Source organism: Haliotis cracherodii, unplaced genomic scaffold (genome assembly GCF_022045235.1).
Source record: "Haliotis cracherodii isolate W230 unplaced genomic scaffold, xgHalCrac1.p SCAF_11, whole genome shotgun sequence".
Taxonomy (NCBI): domain Eukaryota; kingdom Metazoa; phylum Mollusca; class Gastropoda; order Lepetellida; family Haliotidae; genus Haliotis; species Haliotis cracherodii.
In genome coordinates, this window is record NW_027266266.1 from 16,706,551 (window position 1) to 16,725,138 (window position 18,588).

At 42.5% G+C, this 18,588-nt stretch overlaps 1 protein-coding gene across 1 annotated transcript in view; it reads right to left on the reverse strand.

Moving 5' to 3' along the window:
* LOC139455464 (equilibrative nucleobase transporter 1-like) overlaps nt 1-18,588 on the reverse strand; it is a 34,105-nt gene that overhangs the window by 2,515 nt on the left and 13,002 nt on the right. Inside the window, exons 3-10 of the mRNA XM_071237015.1 lie at nt 16,633-16,863; nt 15,149-15,356; nt 12,122-12,168; nt 8,948-9,117; nt 7,448-7,952; nt 5,646-5,768; nt 3,495-3,663; nt 820-943 (exon numbers count right to left, since the gene is read on the reverse strand). Of these exons, the coding sequence (XP_071093116.1) occupies nt 820-943; nt 3,495-3,663; nt 5,646-5,768; nt 7,448-7,952; nt 8,948-9,117; nt 12,122-12,168; nt 15,149-15,356; nt 16,633-16,863 (1,577 nt within the window). The remainder of the gene's footprint in view (nt 1-819; nt 944-3,494; nt 3,664-5,645; nt 5,769-7,447; nt 7,953-8,947; nt 9,118-12,121; nt 12,169-15,148; nt 15,357-16,632; nt 16,864-18,588) is intronic.

Here is an 18,588-nt window from a genome sequence, read left to right on the forward strand (position 1 = left end):
GGGAGGCTGACCACATGATCCCATTAGTCGACAAGCATGGGTTGCTGAAGACCAATTCTAACCCGGATCTTCACAGGGGACAAGCATGGGTTGGTGAAGACCAATTCTAACCCGAATCTTCACGGGGGACAAGCATGGGTTGGTGAAGACCAATTCTAACCCGAATCTTCACGGGGGACAAACATGGGTTGCTGAAGACCAATTCTAACCCGAATCTTCACGGGGGACAAACATTGGTTGCTGAAGACCAGATCTAACCCGTATCTTCACAGGGTCAAGCATGGGTTGCTGAAGACCAATTCTAACCCGAATCTTCACGGGAGACAAGCATAGGTTGCTGAAGACCAAATCTAACCCGGATCTTCACAGGGGACAAGCATGGGTTGGTGAAGACCAATTCTAACCCGAATCTTCACGGGGGACAAACATGGGTTGCTGAAGACCAAATCTAACCTGTATCTACACAGGGCGCAAGCATGGGTTGCTGAAGACCAAATCTAACCCGTATCTTCACAGGGTCAAGCATGGGTTGCTGAAGACCAATTCTAACCCGAATCTTCACGGGAGACAAGCATAGGTTGCTGAAGACCAAATCTAACCCGGATCTTCACAGGGGACAAGCATGGGTTGGTGAAGACCAATTCTAACCCGAATCTTCACGGGGGACAAACATGGGTTGCTGAAGACCAAATCTAACCTGTATATACACAGGGCGCAAGCATGGGTTGGTGAAGACCAATTCTAACCAGGATCTTCACGGAGAAGAAGCATGGGTAGCTGAAGGCCAAATCTAACCCTGATGTTCACATAGGGACTTACCACCAGTGGGTTGTTCTCTAATGGACCCTGTATGAGGAGAAACAGTGGGTACTGGAGCATCCCGAATACAGCCGACACAGTCAGTATCACCCCTGTCACCTTACCAAAGTGCTCTATAGGATACCTGGAGCACACAAAAGGAGAAATGGCAATTCAATGAAAAGGCAGTTTGGACAGAGAGAAACTGAAACATATGCATCATGACTAAAAACATTTTTCACATATTCAGGAACAATTAAGACTGAAACAGTATATGGGTGCAATCTCATTAAAATCAGATCTTAGTTCTCGCTATCGCTAAATAAAGATCTGAGGACATCCCATTAGGGGTCACGTCAGAACAACCTTTGATCCAACCAATCAGAGCGTCGCTTACCAGATCATGAAAGCGACTGTCGGAATGTGTTTTCTGATCATGCAACGACAAAACATTTAACACGGGGTATTCCGAACGACAGTTACAGCCTTAACAGTTACAGGTTTTATGATTATATCCATACAATCTAGGCCATCTATAAGTCATTCCAGAATATTCTTCTTATCAGTTTTAATTTTTTTAATCGAGAATACGTCAAAATATGTTTTGAAGCGTAGTTGCCAGTTTGAAACTAGTGTCGTAAAGCTCGAGAAAGCTGCCTTCTGATTGGCTAATGTTGATTTCTTGTCAGTCATTTCATTGGTCGGTCAAAATTCGCGGAAGGTCGTTCTGATGTGACCCGTAATGGGATGTCCTCAGATCTTCGTTTAGCGTTAGAGAAAACTAAGATCTGATTTTGATGAGATTGTATATGGGTGTGGCATTTGTAGCTGCTACAGGTTAACTGACTAACACACTTACTCAGCTACAATTTGTTCCTTTGGATTTGTTCTACATGGGACGGGACCGCGTTCGTGGACTAGTGGTAGAGCTTTTGCCCGGAGAGCGGAAGGTCCGGGGTGCGATCCCTGACCGCGTCATACCAAAAGACGTTCAAAGATGGTTCTTGTTGTTACCCTGTCTAGCGCTCGGCATTAAGGGGCTAAAGTAGGTACTAGTTAGCTCGTAGTCAGTATATTGTGTCTGAGTGGGGTATTCATGTTAAACTGCGGCATGGTATCTCAGTGTGCTAGCACTATAAATTGGCATCAGTCCGGACTAGTACAAGCAGACACACACAGCCACACACACACACACACACACACACACACACACACACACACACACACACACACACACAGCCACAGCCACACACGCACACAGCCACACACAACCACGCACACACACACACGTCGCTGATCAATTATAATTTTTTAATATTCTTTTCAAGCCACAGTATGTTCTGACACAGATGATTTTTTAATTTGTTTTATAGTTATCCCATGCCTCCCTGAAGAACAGACAGACAGACAGATTTATTTCATATATGTGGCCATGAGGCCAATAGTGCAATGACATTTTGTTGTAGGAAAATCTGTCTGGGGCACAACTTGTATATTGTAGCTGAATAGATGAACACAGTTTTATTTATTCAATGTATCGTCCTTCTTTCAAATATCTTATAAACATAAACTGCAAGTCTCAGAAGAATGTGGCTATTTTTGCTGTTCATTAACTGTACAAATTTTCTTTGTGATGGATACGCATAATAATAGTTAGGCAGGTATTTGATTCTTATATCCTCATATACTGGTATTCATCTTGTTGGTAATATTTGCAGTAAGGACACATCAATGTTAAAACATCATTATATTTGGAATGTCTGTATAATTGTATATTGAGGGTATGTATACCACACCTGAACTTCGTTAAACACCTGCGTAAAGATAAAGATTGAATAGTTGTTAAATACATTTCTGGTATTATTTCCATCTTAAACATGGAATAGGTATGTAACGATCTTAAACATTTGATATCAGCTGGCGAGCCTTGACAATACATATCTTTTCATCGTTGTTTAAACATTGTTAAGAGCATAATTTTATTTTTTATTTTATATCCTGGGATATCCATGCGTATGCAAATCCATGTGAGAACAGACTTTCTCTACCAGCTGAGGCCCAGTTTATATCCCCAGAGTCATCAAGGCGCTTAAGCATGTTGGTTGGTTTGTTGTGTAATGCCGCACTCAGCAAAATTCCAGCTATATGACGGCGGTCTGTAAATAATCGAGTCTGGACCAGACAATCCAGTGATTAATATCATGTACATCGATCCAAGCAATTGGGATCGATGACATGCATCAACCAAGTCAGCGGGCCTGACCACCCGATCCAGTTAGGCGCCTTTTACGACAAGCATAGTCACCTTTTACGGCAAGCATGGGTTGCTGAAGACCTATTCAACCCCGGAATCTTCACAGGTCCGCTTAAGCATGTAATAGCATCGTCTAGAGTATTGTGTATCTGGTTGTCTGAGCAAACGTATCCAGTATGGGATAACTCAACATTGATAGTTTACATATATCGGGTGCCTTCTCTATTCTGCTAAAATTGCCTTATTTGGTGACCAGTAGCAAATGCCAAGAACAAATTTACAAAACTTTGTATAAATTTTCTCAATACTGTGGTGATATAAGGTTCCCCAAAGGTCAGAGCCTTACATCAGTATTGGCTGTATTTCACCATCAAATGGTCTATCCCTTTTCAAAACATGAAACAATTTACAGTTGTCTTCTTGTATACCATGGTATACTTACGCATTAGCTGCAAAGGCGAAGTTTGGTCCGTAGATGAAGGAGCGACAGATGCTGTGGAGGATGCAGGACACATACTGGAGGGGGAGGACTGGGATGGCCACCATGATGGAGAACACCAGAGACAGACCGGAACACATCAGAATTGAGGCCACCGAGGCGTGCAGACGCTCTGGGGGGACAAACAGAAGAGTGAACAACTGTTAAAAATATTTTTCCTGTGTCTGTCTCTTATGCATCCTTGTCATTGAAATGCAAGCATTTTGATATACATGGCTGCATTATTTGCCTCTTCATATACAACATCATTACTTTCTTCAGGAGCCCCCAAAGATTCATCAGGACCAATAATAACCTTTTTCATCTTTAATGTCGAGATTACTTTGTGGTGAAGAAATTACCCCTTGAATACAGTATACATGTCTGTAGATTTCTTCTGCTTCTAGTTACAATCACAATGGACTCTGACCTCAAGAACGTATTTCCTCTCGCAAACGTTATCCCCAAACTATCTAACCCCTATGTCACACAATTACATCACAATAAAATAAGAATATACATATTTGTTTGTTTGTTTCTAAATTGTTTAACACTGTACTCAACAATATACCAGCTATATGACAGCAGTCTGTAAATAATTAAATCTGGACCAGACAATCCAGTGATTGATATCATGAGCATCAACTCACGCGATTAGGATACAATGACATACATCAACCAAGTCAGTGAGACTGAACACCCAATCCTGTTCTTTGCCACTTACGACAAGCATAGTCACTTTTTACGACAAGCATGGGTTGCTGAAGACCTATTCTATCCTGGATCTTCCTGGGTCGGAATACAGTTTATACACACAATACAGAATTATGGAATTCAAGTATACACACAAACCTTGCGCTTCAAATGAAACCTGAAATAATAGCATGTGGAATGCAATGCAGGATATCTCAGTGACCATGCACTGGGTATGGGGGTCCCAAATTGAGAAGGGCCAGTTTCACAAAGAGATCTAACAACTCTTCAGGAGCCCCCAAGGACTCGTCAGGACCAATAATAACCTTTTTTTATCTTTATGTCCAGATTTCTTTGTGGTGAAGAAATCACAAACCCTGCACTTCGAACGAAACCTGAAGTAATAGCATGTGGAATGCAATGGGGGATAACTCAGTGACCATATAACATACAGACCACTAGAAAATATAGCAATAAATATTTCTGCAGTGGGTATGGGGGTCCCAGATTGAGTGGCAGAGGAACGAACGTAGGGCCGGTTTCACAAAGAGATCTAACACAACCATGATCATAACTCTCGGTCACTAATACAGATTTATGACACTCTTAGCCTCTCTTTGTGGAACAGAACCCAGGTGAAGTGGCAGAAAATCTGGTGGCTGTTGTAAACAGCGATTGTAGCACTAAGTCGTAGTGCTATGGTTGTTTTGTACAAGGGCACCCAGGTCATAGATTAAACTTAGCGCTACAACTATTGTAGTGAGTGAGTATTGTTTCGGACCACTTTTTGCCATATTCCAGCAATATTATGGCGGTGGACACCAAAAATGGGCTTCACATATTGTACCCATATTGCAATATGTCTCCTACCACTGATGCAACTCATGAGCATCGATCCACGCATTTGGGATCGATGACATGCTTCAACCAAGTCTGCAAGCCTGACCATCCGATCCCGTTAGTCACCTCTTACGACAAGCAGGGGTTCCTAAGGTGTGATCGGGAATCGAACTCAGATCCTCGACGTGACAAGTGAACACTTTAATCACAAGGCTACCCAACCACCCCTACAACTATTGGAAGTTATATGAATGAGTTGCATCAGTGATAGGAGACATATTGATCTGACCCGTGAAGATCCGGGTCTTCAGCAACCCATGCTTGTCGTAAAAGGCGACAATGCTTGTCATAAAAGGCGACTAACGGGATCGGGTGATCAAGCTTGCTGACTTGGTTGAAACATGTCATCGATCCCAAATGCATGGATCGATGCTCATGATATGGATTGTCTGGTCCAAACTCGATTATTTACAGACCGCTGTCATATAGCTGTAATATTGCTGAGTGCCGGGTTAAACAAACAAACAAACATATTGCTCTGTGGAATGGGCCCTGGCTTGGACTATCTTACCAAGTACTTACCCAGTCTGATGTTGTGGTAGACCTTGGCTGCTGGGATCCGTCTGTCCATCAGCCGACCGCTCATTGGGCTGGTAAAGATGCCGATGAATTGCACCATGGCAAAAAATGATGTGTAATGGCTCACTGAAATTACAGTCAAAATGTTACACTCAATGCTACATGAGACATTTGACGGTAAATATATTTCTTCATCATAAACAAGAAACATTCAAATGACAAGGCAAAATGTGAGGTGGGCTCACTAACACCCCTGATGCTATTGATGTCAGTCACTGGATTGTCTGGTCCAGACTCGATTATTTACAAGCCTCGATTATATAGCTGGAATATTGCTGAGTGTGGCGTTTAACAACAAACAAATAAACAAATCTAGTTTGTCACCTATTCTACCCCCGGGCCCCGAAGAGTGACCTCCTACCAAAATGACAGCCTTCCACAGCCTTTCTCTACATGCCAGTTTCATCATCCAGACATTGAACATGCCACCAAGAACACTCTACCCTGGGTCCCCAAGGTGTGACCTCCTCCATGAAGTAGGAACCCCCACCTACAGACAGCCTTATCTCCACATGCCAGTCTCGTCATCCAGACATTAAACACTCTACCCTGGGTCCCCAATCTGTGACTCCTCCAAGAAGTAGGAACCCCCACCTACCGACAGCCTTATCTCCACATGCCAGTCTCGTCATCCAGACATTAAACACTCTACCCTGGGTCCCCAATCTGTGACTCCTCCAAGAAGTAGGTACCCCCACCTACCGACAGCCTTATCTCCACATGCCAGTCTCGTCATCCAGACATTAAACACTCTACCCTGGGTCCCCAATCTGTGACTCCTCCAAGAAGAAGGTACCCCCACCTACCGACAGCCTTATCTCCACATGACAGTCTCGTCATCCAGACATTGAACACTCTACCCTGGGTCCCCAATCTGTGACTCTTCCAAGAAGTAGGAACCCCCATCTACCGACAGCCTTATCTCCACATGCCAGTCTTGTCATCCAGACATTAAACACACTACCCTGGGTCCCCAAGGTGTGACCTCCTCCATGAAGTAGGAACCCCCACCTACCGACAGCCTTATCTCCACATGACAGTCTTGTCATCCAGATATTAAACACACTACCCTGGGTCCCCAAGGTGTGATCTCCTTCAACAAGTAGGAACCCCCACCTACTGACAGCCTTATCTCCACATGCCAGTCTCGTCATCCAGATATTAAACACTCTACCCTGGGTCCCCAATCTGTGACCTCCTCCAAGAAGTAGGAACCCCCACCTACCGACAGCCTTATCTCCACATGACAGTCTTGTCATCCAGATATTAAACACTCTACCCTGGGTCCCCAATCTGTGACTCCTCCAAGAGGTAGGAACCCCCACCTACTGACAGCCTTATCTCCACATGCCAGTCTCGTCATCCAGACATTAAACATTCTACCCTGGGTCCCCAATCTGTGACTCCTCCAAGAAGTAGGAACCCCCACCTACCGACAGCCTTATCTCCACATGCCAGTCTCGTTATCCAGACATTGAACACTCTACCCTGGGTCCCCAATCTGTGACTCCTCCAAGAAGTAAGAACCCCCACCTACCGACAGCCTTATCTCCACATGCCAGTCTCGTCATCCAGACATTGAACACTCTACCCTGGGTCCCCAATCTGTGACTCCTCCAAGAAGTAGGAACCCCCACCTACTGACAGCCTTATCTCCACATGCCAGTCTCGTCATCCAGACATTAAACACTCTACCCTGGGTCCCCAATCTGTGACTCCTCCAAGAAGTAGGAACCCCCACCTACCGACAGCCTTATCTCCACATGCCAGTCTCGTTATCCAGACATTGAACATGCCCACGAAGAACCAGCTTCGCAGCCTCTGGAAACACATCCACATCAAGTTACACATAAACAGTGGGGTTTTCATCACCTCCAACATAGTCGGAGTTCTTGTTCTTTCTGCCACAGAGGCAGTTAAACCATTTATGTTGTTCTCACTGTCTATAAGCTTCTCATCGTTCAAAAACTCTTTGTTTTCACTTGTGGAATTCATTTCAGGGTTTTTAACAATCATCATGCTTCCATTGTCATTTGACCTCCAAATTACGTTGGCATCGTTGTCATGGTGACTGTCTTTCTTATTCCTCAAGTACTTGCTCAGAGTAAAGCGGAATTTATAATTTGGAGGTAGCGGCCAAGGGAAGTGGCTCTTCCTGTGGACTACAGCAGTGCTGATGAGGACCATGACGAATAGACAGACTTGAAAAATGAAACAGTAGTTGATCTTTATTCCATGTTCATGCGCCACCTGAAATAGAAATAAAGGATAGAATACATGTATGTTTTATATTTCAAGTGTGCTACAGGTCACTTGAGGGGGCACGGGTGGCCCAGTCGTCTAAGCCACCGTGATTCGCTGTGCAGAGTTATGTCCCTTTGGCACACCACAAACCTATGACTATGGGTTTGAATCCCGGTTCGCCCTGATTCTGTTTCTAGGTTTGTCAGCACCAAATTTGTGCTCGTTGGTTTCACCAAAGGCTATGGAACGATCAAAACAAAAACACTTAAATATCATTAAGTTATATCAGTGAGAATTCTCAACATTAAATATTCCACGGTAACTTGAATTCATCACCTTGGCAAAGAAATTCCAGCTGCTACAACCAATACACTGTTTTTGTGACTTTTCACTTTGGACAAAACATTTCATGTTGTCAAAACAGTATTGCATCAATTCAAAATATAACAACATTCTTAAAATAATATTTCCACGATATCTACCTGGCAATGTTCCAATGCAAACATGCCCGCTGTCACTGATCAGATGTCCAAATAAGGTCGCGTTAGGTCACTTTCAGATGAAGAATAAAATTGTATTTATTCAAGTCCATTACTCTGATAATCAATTTCTTTGTGTTGACACAGAGCTTAGACATAAGTTCTGTATTTTGTGTATGTTTGATTACATTATTTTGAGGACTATTTTCTCATCAGCCTTATACAAAATAATCAGCCAGTGGGATATTGTTCATAAAAGTTGACTTTTCACATGTGGATGGATACAAGGGTGTGGGGTCATCTCTCTTATCGCTGATGAAAACTGACACCTCAAAAGTGATGACCACATAGAACGTACTTGGGAAATGATAAAAATAACCCACTCGAGCTACAAGAAATTATGGATTGTATGTCCCATAATCTGCAATTCCTTGTAGCTTGTAAGTTATTCTCTAATTAATCACAGCTACGGCAAGAAGGCACAGTGCAAAGAGTAGATGAATTACTTGGTGACAAAGTTACCTTGAACAGGAGGAAAATTGCAGCGCTGCTGTCGAAGGATCCCGAACACATGCTGATGAGAGTTGAGCGGAGATGCGGAACTAGTCCACCCAGCTGCATGTTGGTCACGAGGATGAAATACCCAGCATAGCACTGGAGGATGTACCCTGGGTACAGCATGATGGGGTTCTCTGTGGGAGAAAGTCAGGATGAAATACCCAGCATAGCACTGGAGGATGTACCCTGGGTACAGCATGATGGGGTTCTCTGTGGAGAGAGAGTCAGGATGAAATACCCAGCATAGCACTGAAGGATGTACCCTGAGTCAGCATGATGGGGTTCTCTGTGGAGAGAGAGTCAGGATGAAATACCCAGCATAGCACTGGAGGGTGTACTCTGGGTACAGCATGATGGGGTTCTCCGTGGGAGAGAGAGTCTGGATGAAATACCCTGCATAGCACTGGAGGATGTACCCTGGGTACAGCATGATGGGGTTCTCTGTGGGAGAGAGTCGGGATGAAATACCCAGCATAGCACTGGAGGATGTACCCTGGGTACAGCATGATGGGGTTCTCTGTGGGAGAGAGAGTCAGGATGAAATACCCAGCATAGCACTGGAGGGTGTACTCTGGGTACAGCATGATGGGGTTCTCTGAGGGAGAGATTCGGGATGAAATACCCTGCATACAACTGGAGGATGTACCCTGGGTACAGTATGATGGGGTTCTCTGTGGGAGAGAGAGTCGGGATGAAATACCCTGCATAGCACTGGAGGATGTACTCTGGGTACAGCATGATGGGGTTCTCTGAGGGAGAGAGAGTCTGGATGAAATACCCTGCATAGCACTGGAGGATGTACCCTGGGTACAGTATGATGGGGTTCTCTGTGGGAGAGAGAGTCTGGATGAAATACCCTGCATAGCACTGGAGGATGTACCCTGGGTACAGCATGATGGGGTTCTCTGTGGGAGAGAGTCGGGATGAAATACTCAGCATAGCACTGGAGGATGTACCTTGGGTACAGCATGATGGGGTTCTCTGAGGGAGAGAGAGTCAGGATGAAATACCCAGCATAGCACTGGAGGATGTACCCTGGGTACAGCATGATGGGGTTCTCTGTAGGAGAGAGTCAGGATGAAATACCCAGCATAGCACTGGAGGATGTACCCTGGGTACAGCATGATGGGGTTCTCTGAGGGAGAGAGAGTCAGGATGAAATACCCAGCATAGCACTGGAGGATGTACCCTGGGTACAGCATGATGGGGTTCTCTGTAGGAGAGAGTCAGGATGAAATACCCAGCATAGCACTGGAGGATGTACCCTGGGTACAGCATGATGGGGTTTTCTGTAGGAGAGAGTCAGGATGAAATACCCAGCATAGCACTGGAGGATGTACCCCGGGTACAGCATGTATCCTCAGCCCTACCTTTTAGTAACCAAATAGGTGGAATATGCATATGAATAATTTTCATGACGATTTAGTATACATGTTTAGTAACACTGTGGTCACAGTGGTGACCATCTTCCCGAGGCAAGAGAGTTAACTGACTTTAAAAGTCCAGTTTCCACCCTTCCCGAACTAGGCTGGAATTACTGGGCTCGGTCGTAGCACCACCAGTGGCTATTACCAGCTATGTCCCTTCTAAGCCTCTCCTATGGACCAATCAGATTCCACCTCTCGTATCACTTGCGTTTGCTTCACACAAAATGGTGGCGCCTGGTCAGGACGAACTGATTGATAATCAATATCTATATTGTGATAAAACGTGTCTTACATCTTGAACTGCATCAAATCACGTGAGCACCTTGTTTATAAACATGAAAAAATTTGGAAAATATTTGCTGACAACAAGTTGGCGGTACACATGCTTTGCAAATCCTGCAATCGACCGAAATCTGAACGACAGTTAACAAACCGGATTTCGAGTTCGGTGCGCGATTTTGATTGGACTATGCATAGACTCGTTAGTCCAGCCAAAATGTAACTCCATAATACCAGCCTGGTTCGGCAAGTATGGAAACTGGACTTTTATAGTCAGTTAACTCTCTTGCCTCGGGAAGATGAGTGCTGACCGTCACACATGCAATTAAAATCATTTCTCAAAAGTTCTCGAGTGGAACCAAAATACGACTCTTTTCGTATACAATATCGTCTAGAACTATTCCAAATAATTTCTCAATATTAATGTTGTGCAGCATGATCGTAACTTGACAAAAACCCAATTTTTATATTATGCATAACATTTGGTAATTGGCTAAATACTACCAATAACAAAACAAGAAGCATGAGCATAACACCACTCCATACATGGAATGGGCTTTGCTATTTCCCTATATTATTGACATGTGGAGCATGAAGTAGGTCTGGTGTCAGAGGTACCAAAAATGGCGATAAATAAATTTTCAATATTTTGTGTAAACGAACGTGTTCTGATGGGCCTGGAGAGACAGGTGTGTGTAGATTGCTGCCCCCATCAATGCATATCTCATTAAAGTACAATAACAGCAATATTTTTAGACCACCCCAACTCATGTGCACCTGTTAGAATGCACGGGACGGTTTGACATCATCACCTCGGGACAGGTTTTAGGTAATTAGCTCTGACTACAGGTTGTTTCATATATGCATGGCAACACACAAATATTTAGTTTGTCATCATTGTACTTGTAAAAGTACCTCTTAGGCATATCACAGTGTCAGTTAGGACAGGATAGATTAGGTACATTTGCGTTATTTTGATATATGCTATTTTCATAGCCTTATGATCTTGCATTTATTGAAGCAAGTAGCATTTTTCCAGCATTCCCGACAGCACTTTAGGACTTCTTTGGGATACAAAGCATAAGTGGGTGGTTGGGGTGGGGTGGGACAACTATCCAGACATGAGAAAAGCAAAACTTGTTTTTGGAAGAGGAACTTGTCAATGTAGGGGGGGGATAAGAACATTTTAAAAATAAGGATTAAAATAAGAGCTATTTACATCATTCTGAGAGTAAAAAATCCTGGAATTCCGTGAATCCAAGGAAAATTATCATGTCTCCATATTGAATACTTGGAGGTTAGACTAAGGTGAGAGTGAGATCCATCCATGTAGCTAATACTGAATAAGTCGTCGTCCTCATCATCATCATCATCATCATTTTTAGTTCAACTCATCATCATTAACATCATCATCATTTTTAGTTCAACTCACCTGGAGATGCTAGAACCTGGCACACAAACCCTATGATGTAGCATGAACTGGAAAAGTAAAAAGTATTGGTTGAAACAAACCGAATACTGAACAAACTTAAGACAAAAACGATGTTTCATTCAATATGATCTAACCTTGAAATACATAATGAATATTTAATGTGGTTGGAAACCATGTCACCTGTCTCACTGAGTAGCAAGGTCATCGTCAATACTGAAGAAGCTTGTGCACACACTACATTCCTCCATAATGAACACTTTGGGTGGAGTGACAAAATTGATATTGTCCTGAGTGACACAAGTCACACGATGGGATAAAAAAATGTTTTTACAAGAAAAAACAAATGTTGTATTTATTGTGTATTTTTTTAATGATCTAGATATGCTGCAAAGTTTGCCACAGTGTTGTACTGCCTTGCAGTTGAGGTGAAATTGGGTTTAATGTGTCCAAAATTTTGCATAGAGAGAGAGAGAGAGAGAGATTATATGGTTATGTTAAGGGGGAATAAGGAAAATCTTTATGTATTTGTAAGATGAAGTATATCAATGTGTTGACTAATACAGGAAAATCGTCTATATATTTGTGAGATGAAGTATATCAATTTGTTGAGGAATATAAGAAATTCTTTTATGTATGTGTAAGATGAAGTATATGAATGTGTTGAGGAATATAGGATTATCATCGTTATATTTGCAAGATGAAGTATACCAATGTGTTGAGGAATATAGGAAACTCTTAATGTATTTGTAAGATGAAGTATATGAGAGAGAGAGAGAGAGAGAGATAGAGAGAGAGTGAGTTTGTGTTTGTGTGTGTGTGTGTGTGTGTGTGTGTGTGTGTGTGTGTGTGTGTGTGTGTGTGTGTGTGTGTGTGTGTGTTCATAAATTATCTTTACTTTTTCACCCGTCAACTTCTACGTAATGCCTGTCAAACAATAACAGGACTATAGATAACTGCTATCCCTGCAATGTTAAGGAATAATAACTCTCACTCATTAAAATGTAAATAAGTGATTCCTTCGTTATGACTAACCGTTATGTTTATACTTTAGAAAAGAAAGGTCATGACACTGTCAATGTTTATCTCCCAACATCGTCAGTACATCACAGTTTTGTTGTATACACAGCATTTCACCATTAAATGTATACGACCAATATCTGGGGTCGTGCTTATTGCTGTTTTAGTCAGCAATGACATGTGTTGGTATACAAATGACTCAAGTCACATCACTCTACTCCATGTTTGACATGTTTGTGAATACTACCACTGATTGACATTGAGGAAATGTGTAGAAGTGATTGTTGAAAGAAAACAACATAGATATTTCTTTTCAGTCATGGGAATGCTTACATAACAGTATTTTTTAGAGTGTGTATTGTTTTACGGCGCTTTTAACAATATTCCAGCAATATCACAGCAGGGGATATGAGAAATGTCTTCACGCATTGTACCCATGTGGGGAATTAAACCCAGGTCTGTGGTGGGACGAGTGAACGCTTACACCACCAGGTCACCCGAACGGCCTCAGTGGTTGTAAGAGGAAAATTATGAAAATATGCAAGAAAATACATGATAAATAGAACATTTGTCTTTTTATTTTCAAATGTTAACCATGTCATTTCATTATTTGCTAAGTTGAAATTTTCACTCGTGGCTGCATCAATAAAAAAATATCAACTTTGATAAATTTGATGAGTGAAACATGTTGACAAGAAAGGTCAAATAAGGTCTCTAGATTAACCACTGACAGATACATTGTTTTAGTGATATATTTTTCCAGAATTTAATTTCCCATAGGATTCATATAACACACATATTATACACGAAGAAATAAGTCTTGTGTACACTGATCAATCGGAAGGGTGCTAAGGATAGCCAATATATTAGCAAATATCCCCGTGGGCGCTTATTAGAGCAGGGCGCTTATTACGTCAAATACGGTATTTGGATCGTTATCAGACACGTAATGAGAAATAATTCTCAGGGCCTGGAAAACCCATAACACAAGAATAAAAAGTTGTGAACATACATACCGGTACTATGAAGTTGACTGAAGCTTTATCTTTACTCAAACATATGAAAATCAGAAGGAACGTATACATAGTCAGATAGAAAATGACCATTATCACCTAGTACTTAAACCTTGGCCTTTTATTGTTATTGTTATATACAATACATCACGTGACTAACCACGGGTCCGGGTAGTCCAGTGGGTACCTAGGTCCTTCTCAGGACCCATGCGACCAAAGTACCCGAGTTACACGACCTAGCCTTAGTGATATGCACACCCTTTTTCAAGGAATAAGCCTCCCGAATCTGCTCTGTTAAAGCTCTCAAAGCTAACGTCGAACCCATGCGACAAAGGTGTCACTTCCCGCGCATCTGATGTCAAACCCATTCGAACAGCATAACGACACCCCAAAATAAAACTTGCCATATCCATTTACCAAGAAGGCAAAATTTGCACAAATGTTACGATATAAAAAGGTTCCTTTCATGAAATGCAAACAACCTTCAATAACGCAATTCAGGTAAGTAAAAAAAAATAATCAAATTTTGTGTTCACTTTGTTCTTAACCTTGGTATGATTGAAAACATCAGGATATTTTTATATAGTAATCTGTTGTTTTTTATCAGGAACAAATGTGCAAAATATTTCTTCAATTGGCCCTTGGCTTATGAAGCACCAACTGTTTGAAATCACCCACCCTCTTCAGAGCACCTTATGCTAAAATAAATCCAGCAAGCAGGGGTAAGAGTGAGAGTGAGTGAGTAGGGTTTTATGCCGCTTTTAGCAATATTCCAGCAATATCACGGTGGGGGACACCAGAAATGGGCTTCACACATTTTACCCATGTCTGGAATCGAACCCGGGTCTTCGGCGTGACGAGCAAACGCTTAAACCACTAGGCTACCCGACCGCCCCAGCCGGGGTAAGAAGTGTGAAAGCAGTTCAGCAGGCTAAAGGTTAAGCTACTAGTGTAGTTAGTAAAGGAACACCATCTTTCTGTGTCTAAATCAGCTTACATGCAAATGTATCTGCAGAATTTGGTTCCAAAGCGGTCATACAGGTATCCATTGACAACACACATGAGTCCGGTAATGAGCGTGGACAGGGAGAAGATGAGGCTGAACTGTTCATCCTGGGGGGCGCAGGTCTTGCCCTTGCCTGAAGCCGACAGCTTCAGCTGATCGTCACATGACAACTCGGTGGCCGGGGCCTTAGTGGAGGATGCTGTAAATACATCAATACATCAACAGCCAAGTCACACAGAAGAGGAAGCAAACATCTGAGCAAGAATAAAAAATAATATGAAAACATGGAAATTATTTTGTTGTTGGTATGTGGTCCTATGCACAGCGCACAGGTCACAAATCAGGTGAAGTTAAGCAATGTCGGTCACGGAGAGTTTTTGGATGGATGACCGTGTTTCGGCAGCTTGGCTCCAGAGAGTTTCTAGGGCTTCGGTCCTGCCCCACACTAAAGCACATGTAACACATGTGGTGTCTCCTTGGGCAAGTGACTTTGTTCGAAATGTGCTTGGGTTGTATACTCCCCACGGAGCTGAGAATGATTGTTGAGTGCACACTGATCCAGTGACCAGGGTAATAAAAGCACTTTGATCATGCCCCTGTGTGGGGTGGAAATATGCGCAATATAAATGGCCTATTATTATTATAATTATTATTTTTATTTTTATTTATTTTTATTTTTTTTCTGTTTCAGTGATAGTGTTGACTTCATTACTTTATATGTATACACTGCCATCATATAGCTGGAATATTGCTGAGTGCTGCGTTAAACAACCCCCCAAAAAATGTTTACTACTCAAAAAACATTCAAGAGCACCCATTTGTTTCATATGACTAGAGTTAATCTGCCATGGCTGCTGGGTTTTGGAAGACACAGCCTTCTAACTGTGGGTGTTCTTTTACTTGTTTTGAGTAGTATATTTTTCCAGCTTATATCCGTGGTGTACAAAACATTTTTGAAATCATCAGGGAATCCGACTTGGTCAGCCTTAAGTCAAGGAAAGATAACTCTTACTTTAAAATCTGACAAGACTAACATTCATAGAACTAATATTCACAAGATATTTTTTACCAGACAAAGCCACAAATTAATAATCCCCCTGGGAAATAAATGCATGTGAGGTTTTAAATGACAAGAGAAGAGAAAATTGGTCTTTTCTCATCAAACATTTTTATCTTATTGAGTGACCTAATATTTTCATAAGCCATGAAGCCATGAGCAAAAATGTCAACTCTGAAGGTCACAAGATGACATACACATGTTAAAAAAATATGTATTCTTTTTATGATCAATTTATTTTCTTTGCATGATTTTTATGATCATAATCTGAAGATCATAGTGTCATTGAAATAGACTGAAAGTAGTCCAGCATAAAGCAATATCTCACTCGATTTAATATTTTGGGATAAACACAATTTTCTTCACTAAATACATAATAAAAACTGCCCCTGACTGAAGAGGATGAGGCCTCTGTTACCTGTAGCATTGCTCCAGAGACTGTGTGGCGTACTGGTGGAATTGGCCAAGGCTGTGCGGGGTGTAGCAGCACTGCTGACATAATGTATACCACTGGTGTTGCTGGTAAAATATGTACTGGAGATGTTGCTGATGTGTTGTGTACCAGTGATGTTGTTGACGTCGCATCGGTCCGCGAAGTAGCCTTCATCCTTGTACACATACACCACTGAGTGCCAGCCAAATATCACACCTGAGTAAGACAAGAAAGACATGATTTGACATGTGTAGTTTGTCATCACATTGGAACTGTCAAACTAACTCAAGATTTCGTTCAGCATCATAATGTTTTGTTGGAAGTCACTGTAGAATCTAAGGCTGGTTTGATCAAACTTGGTCTGTGACGTAAAGTGAAGACAAGTCAAGTTAGGTTATTGCATTTAAATAGCAACATGCATGCGTGAATGTGTGGTTGCATGCATGGTTTCGTGCAAGGTTGCATGGTTGTGTGCGTGAGTGGTTGCGTGTGTTCGTGGTTGAGTGCGAGCGTAGTTGCGTGCATGTCTGAGTCTCAGCGTGTGGCTGTTTGTCCTAGTCCAGACTAATGCCGATTTTGAAATCGGCCCCAGCCTCCATAGAAAAATCATCACCCATCACCCCAAGCCACCTTATGTCCGGGCAAACATAAAAACTCATAAAGACCCCTAGACCTAGTCTGCTCTAGAGACACTGTCCACTACAGTACGGACCAGTACTTAGCCCGCCTCCTCGCACCTCTTGGGATGACTGCCAAGTCGTTTGTGGCAGATTCGTCTGAATTCTGCAAGAAGATCCACGACATCCCCCAACCAGGCACCTTAATCAGCTATGACGTTGTCGACCTGTTCACTAATGTACCCCCGGACGAGGCCACTGACATCATCAGGACCCGCATCTATGAAATCTACCCAACCATAAACAACTGACAGCATCATCCGGCTCATACACTCCTGTATCAGCTCAACATACTTCACTGGAGAGATAGCAGCAAACCCATGGCCTCCCTCTGGGATCCCAACTATCACCCTTGATCACCGAGATATTTATGACCCACCTAGAAGTAAAAGCCCTAGAAACATCCCCCATAACGCCCCTCTGCTTGTTCCACAAAGTAGATGACACCTTTGTTATCCTATATCCCAACAATGACCCCAGAACTCTACTGGACTACCTGAACTCCCAAAACCCACAAATGCAGTTCACCATGGAGGAAGAATCCAATCGTCAACTACCCTTCCTTGATGTACTTGTACAGAACGACCACAAAAACAAACTCCTGACCACTGTGTACCAGAAACCAACTCACACAGATCAGTATCATCACTATGCCTCCAACCATCCACCTCAAGTCAAGAAAGGAATCATCTCAACCCTTACAAGACGAGCTCACCACATCTGTTCTACGAAACAACATCTTACCACTGAACTTAGCCACCTCAAACAAGTGTTCACACAGTACAACCACTACCCTGAACAGCTAGTACAACAGACAATACAGAACATCACCAAGAGAACTCAGAAATCTCGCCGTCAACATCTGCAACCTTTGTGATCAGCCTCCACTCCTTCGGCAACAGTTAGCCACAAAATCCAGATACTCTTAAAGAAACAGGCCAACATTGATGTTTTTGTTTTGTTTGTTTGTTTGTTGTTTAACGCCGCACTCAGCAATATTCCAGCTATATGACGGCAGTCTGTAAAATAATCGAGTCTGGACCAGACAATCCCGTGATTGACATCATGAGCATCAATCCACGTAATTGGGATCGATGACATGTATCAACTAGGTCAGCGAGCCTGACCACCCGATCCCGTTAGTCACCTTTTACAACAAGCAAAGTCGCCTTTTACGGCAAGTATGGCTCGCTGAAGACCTATTCTACTCCGGAATCTTCACTGGTCCCAACATTGATGTAGATTTCAAGAGAAGTCACAGCAT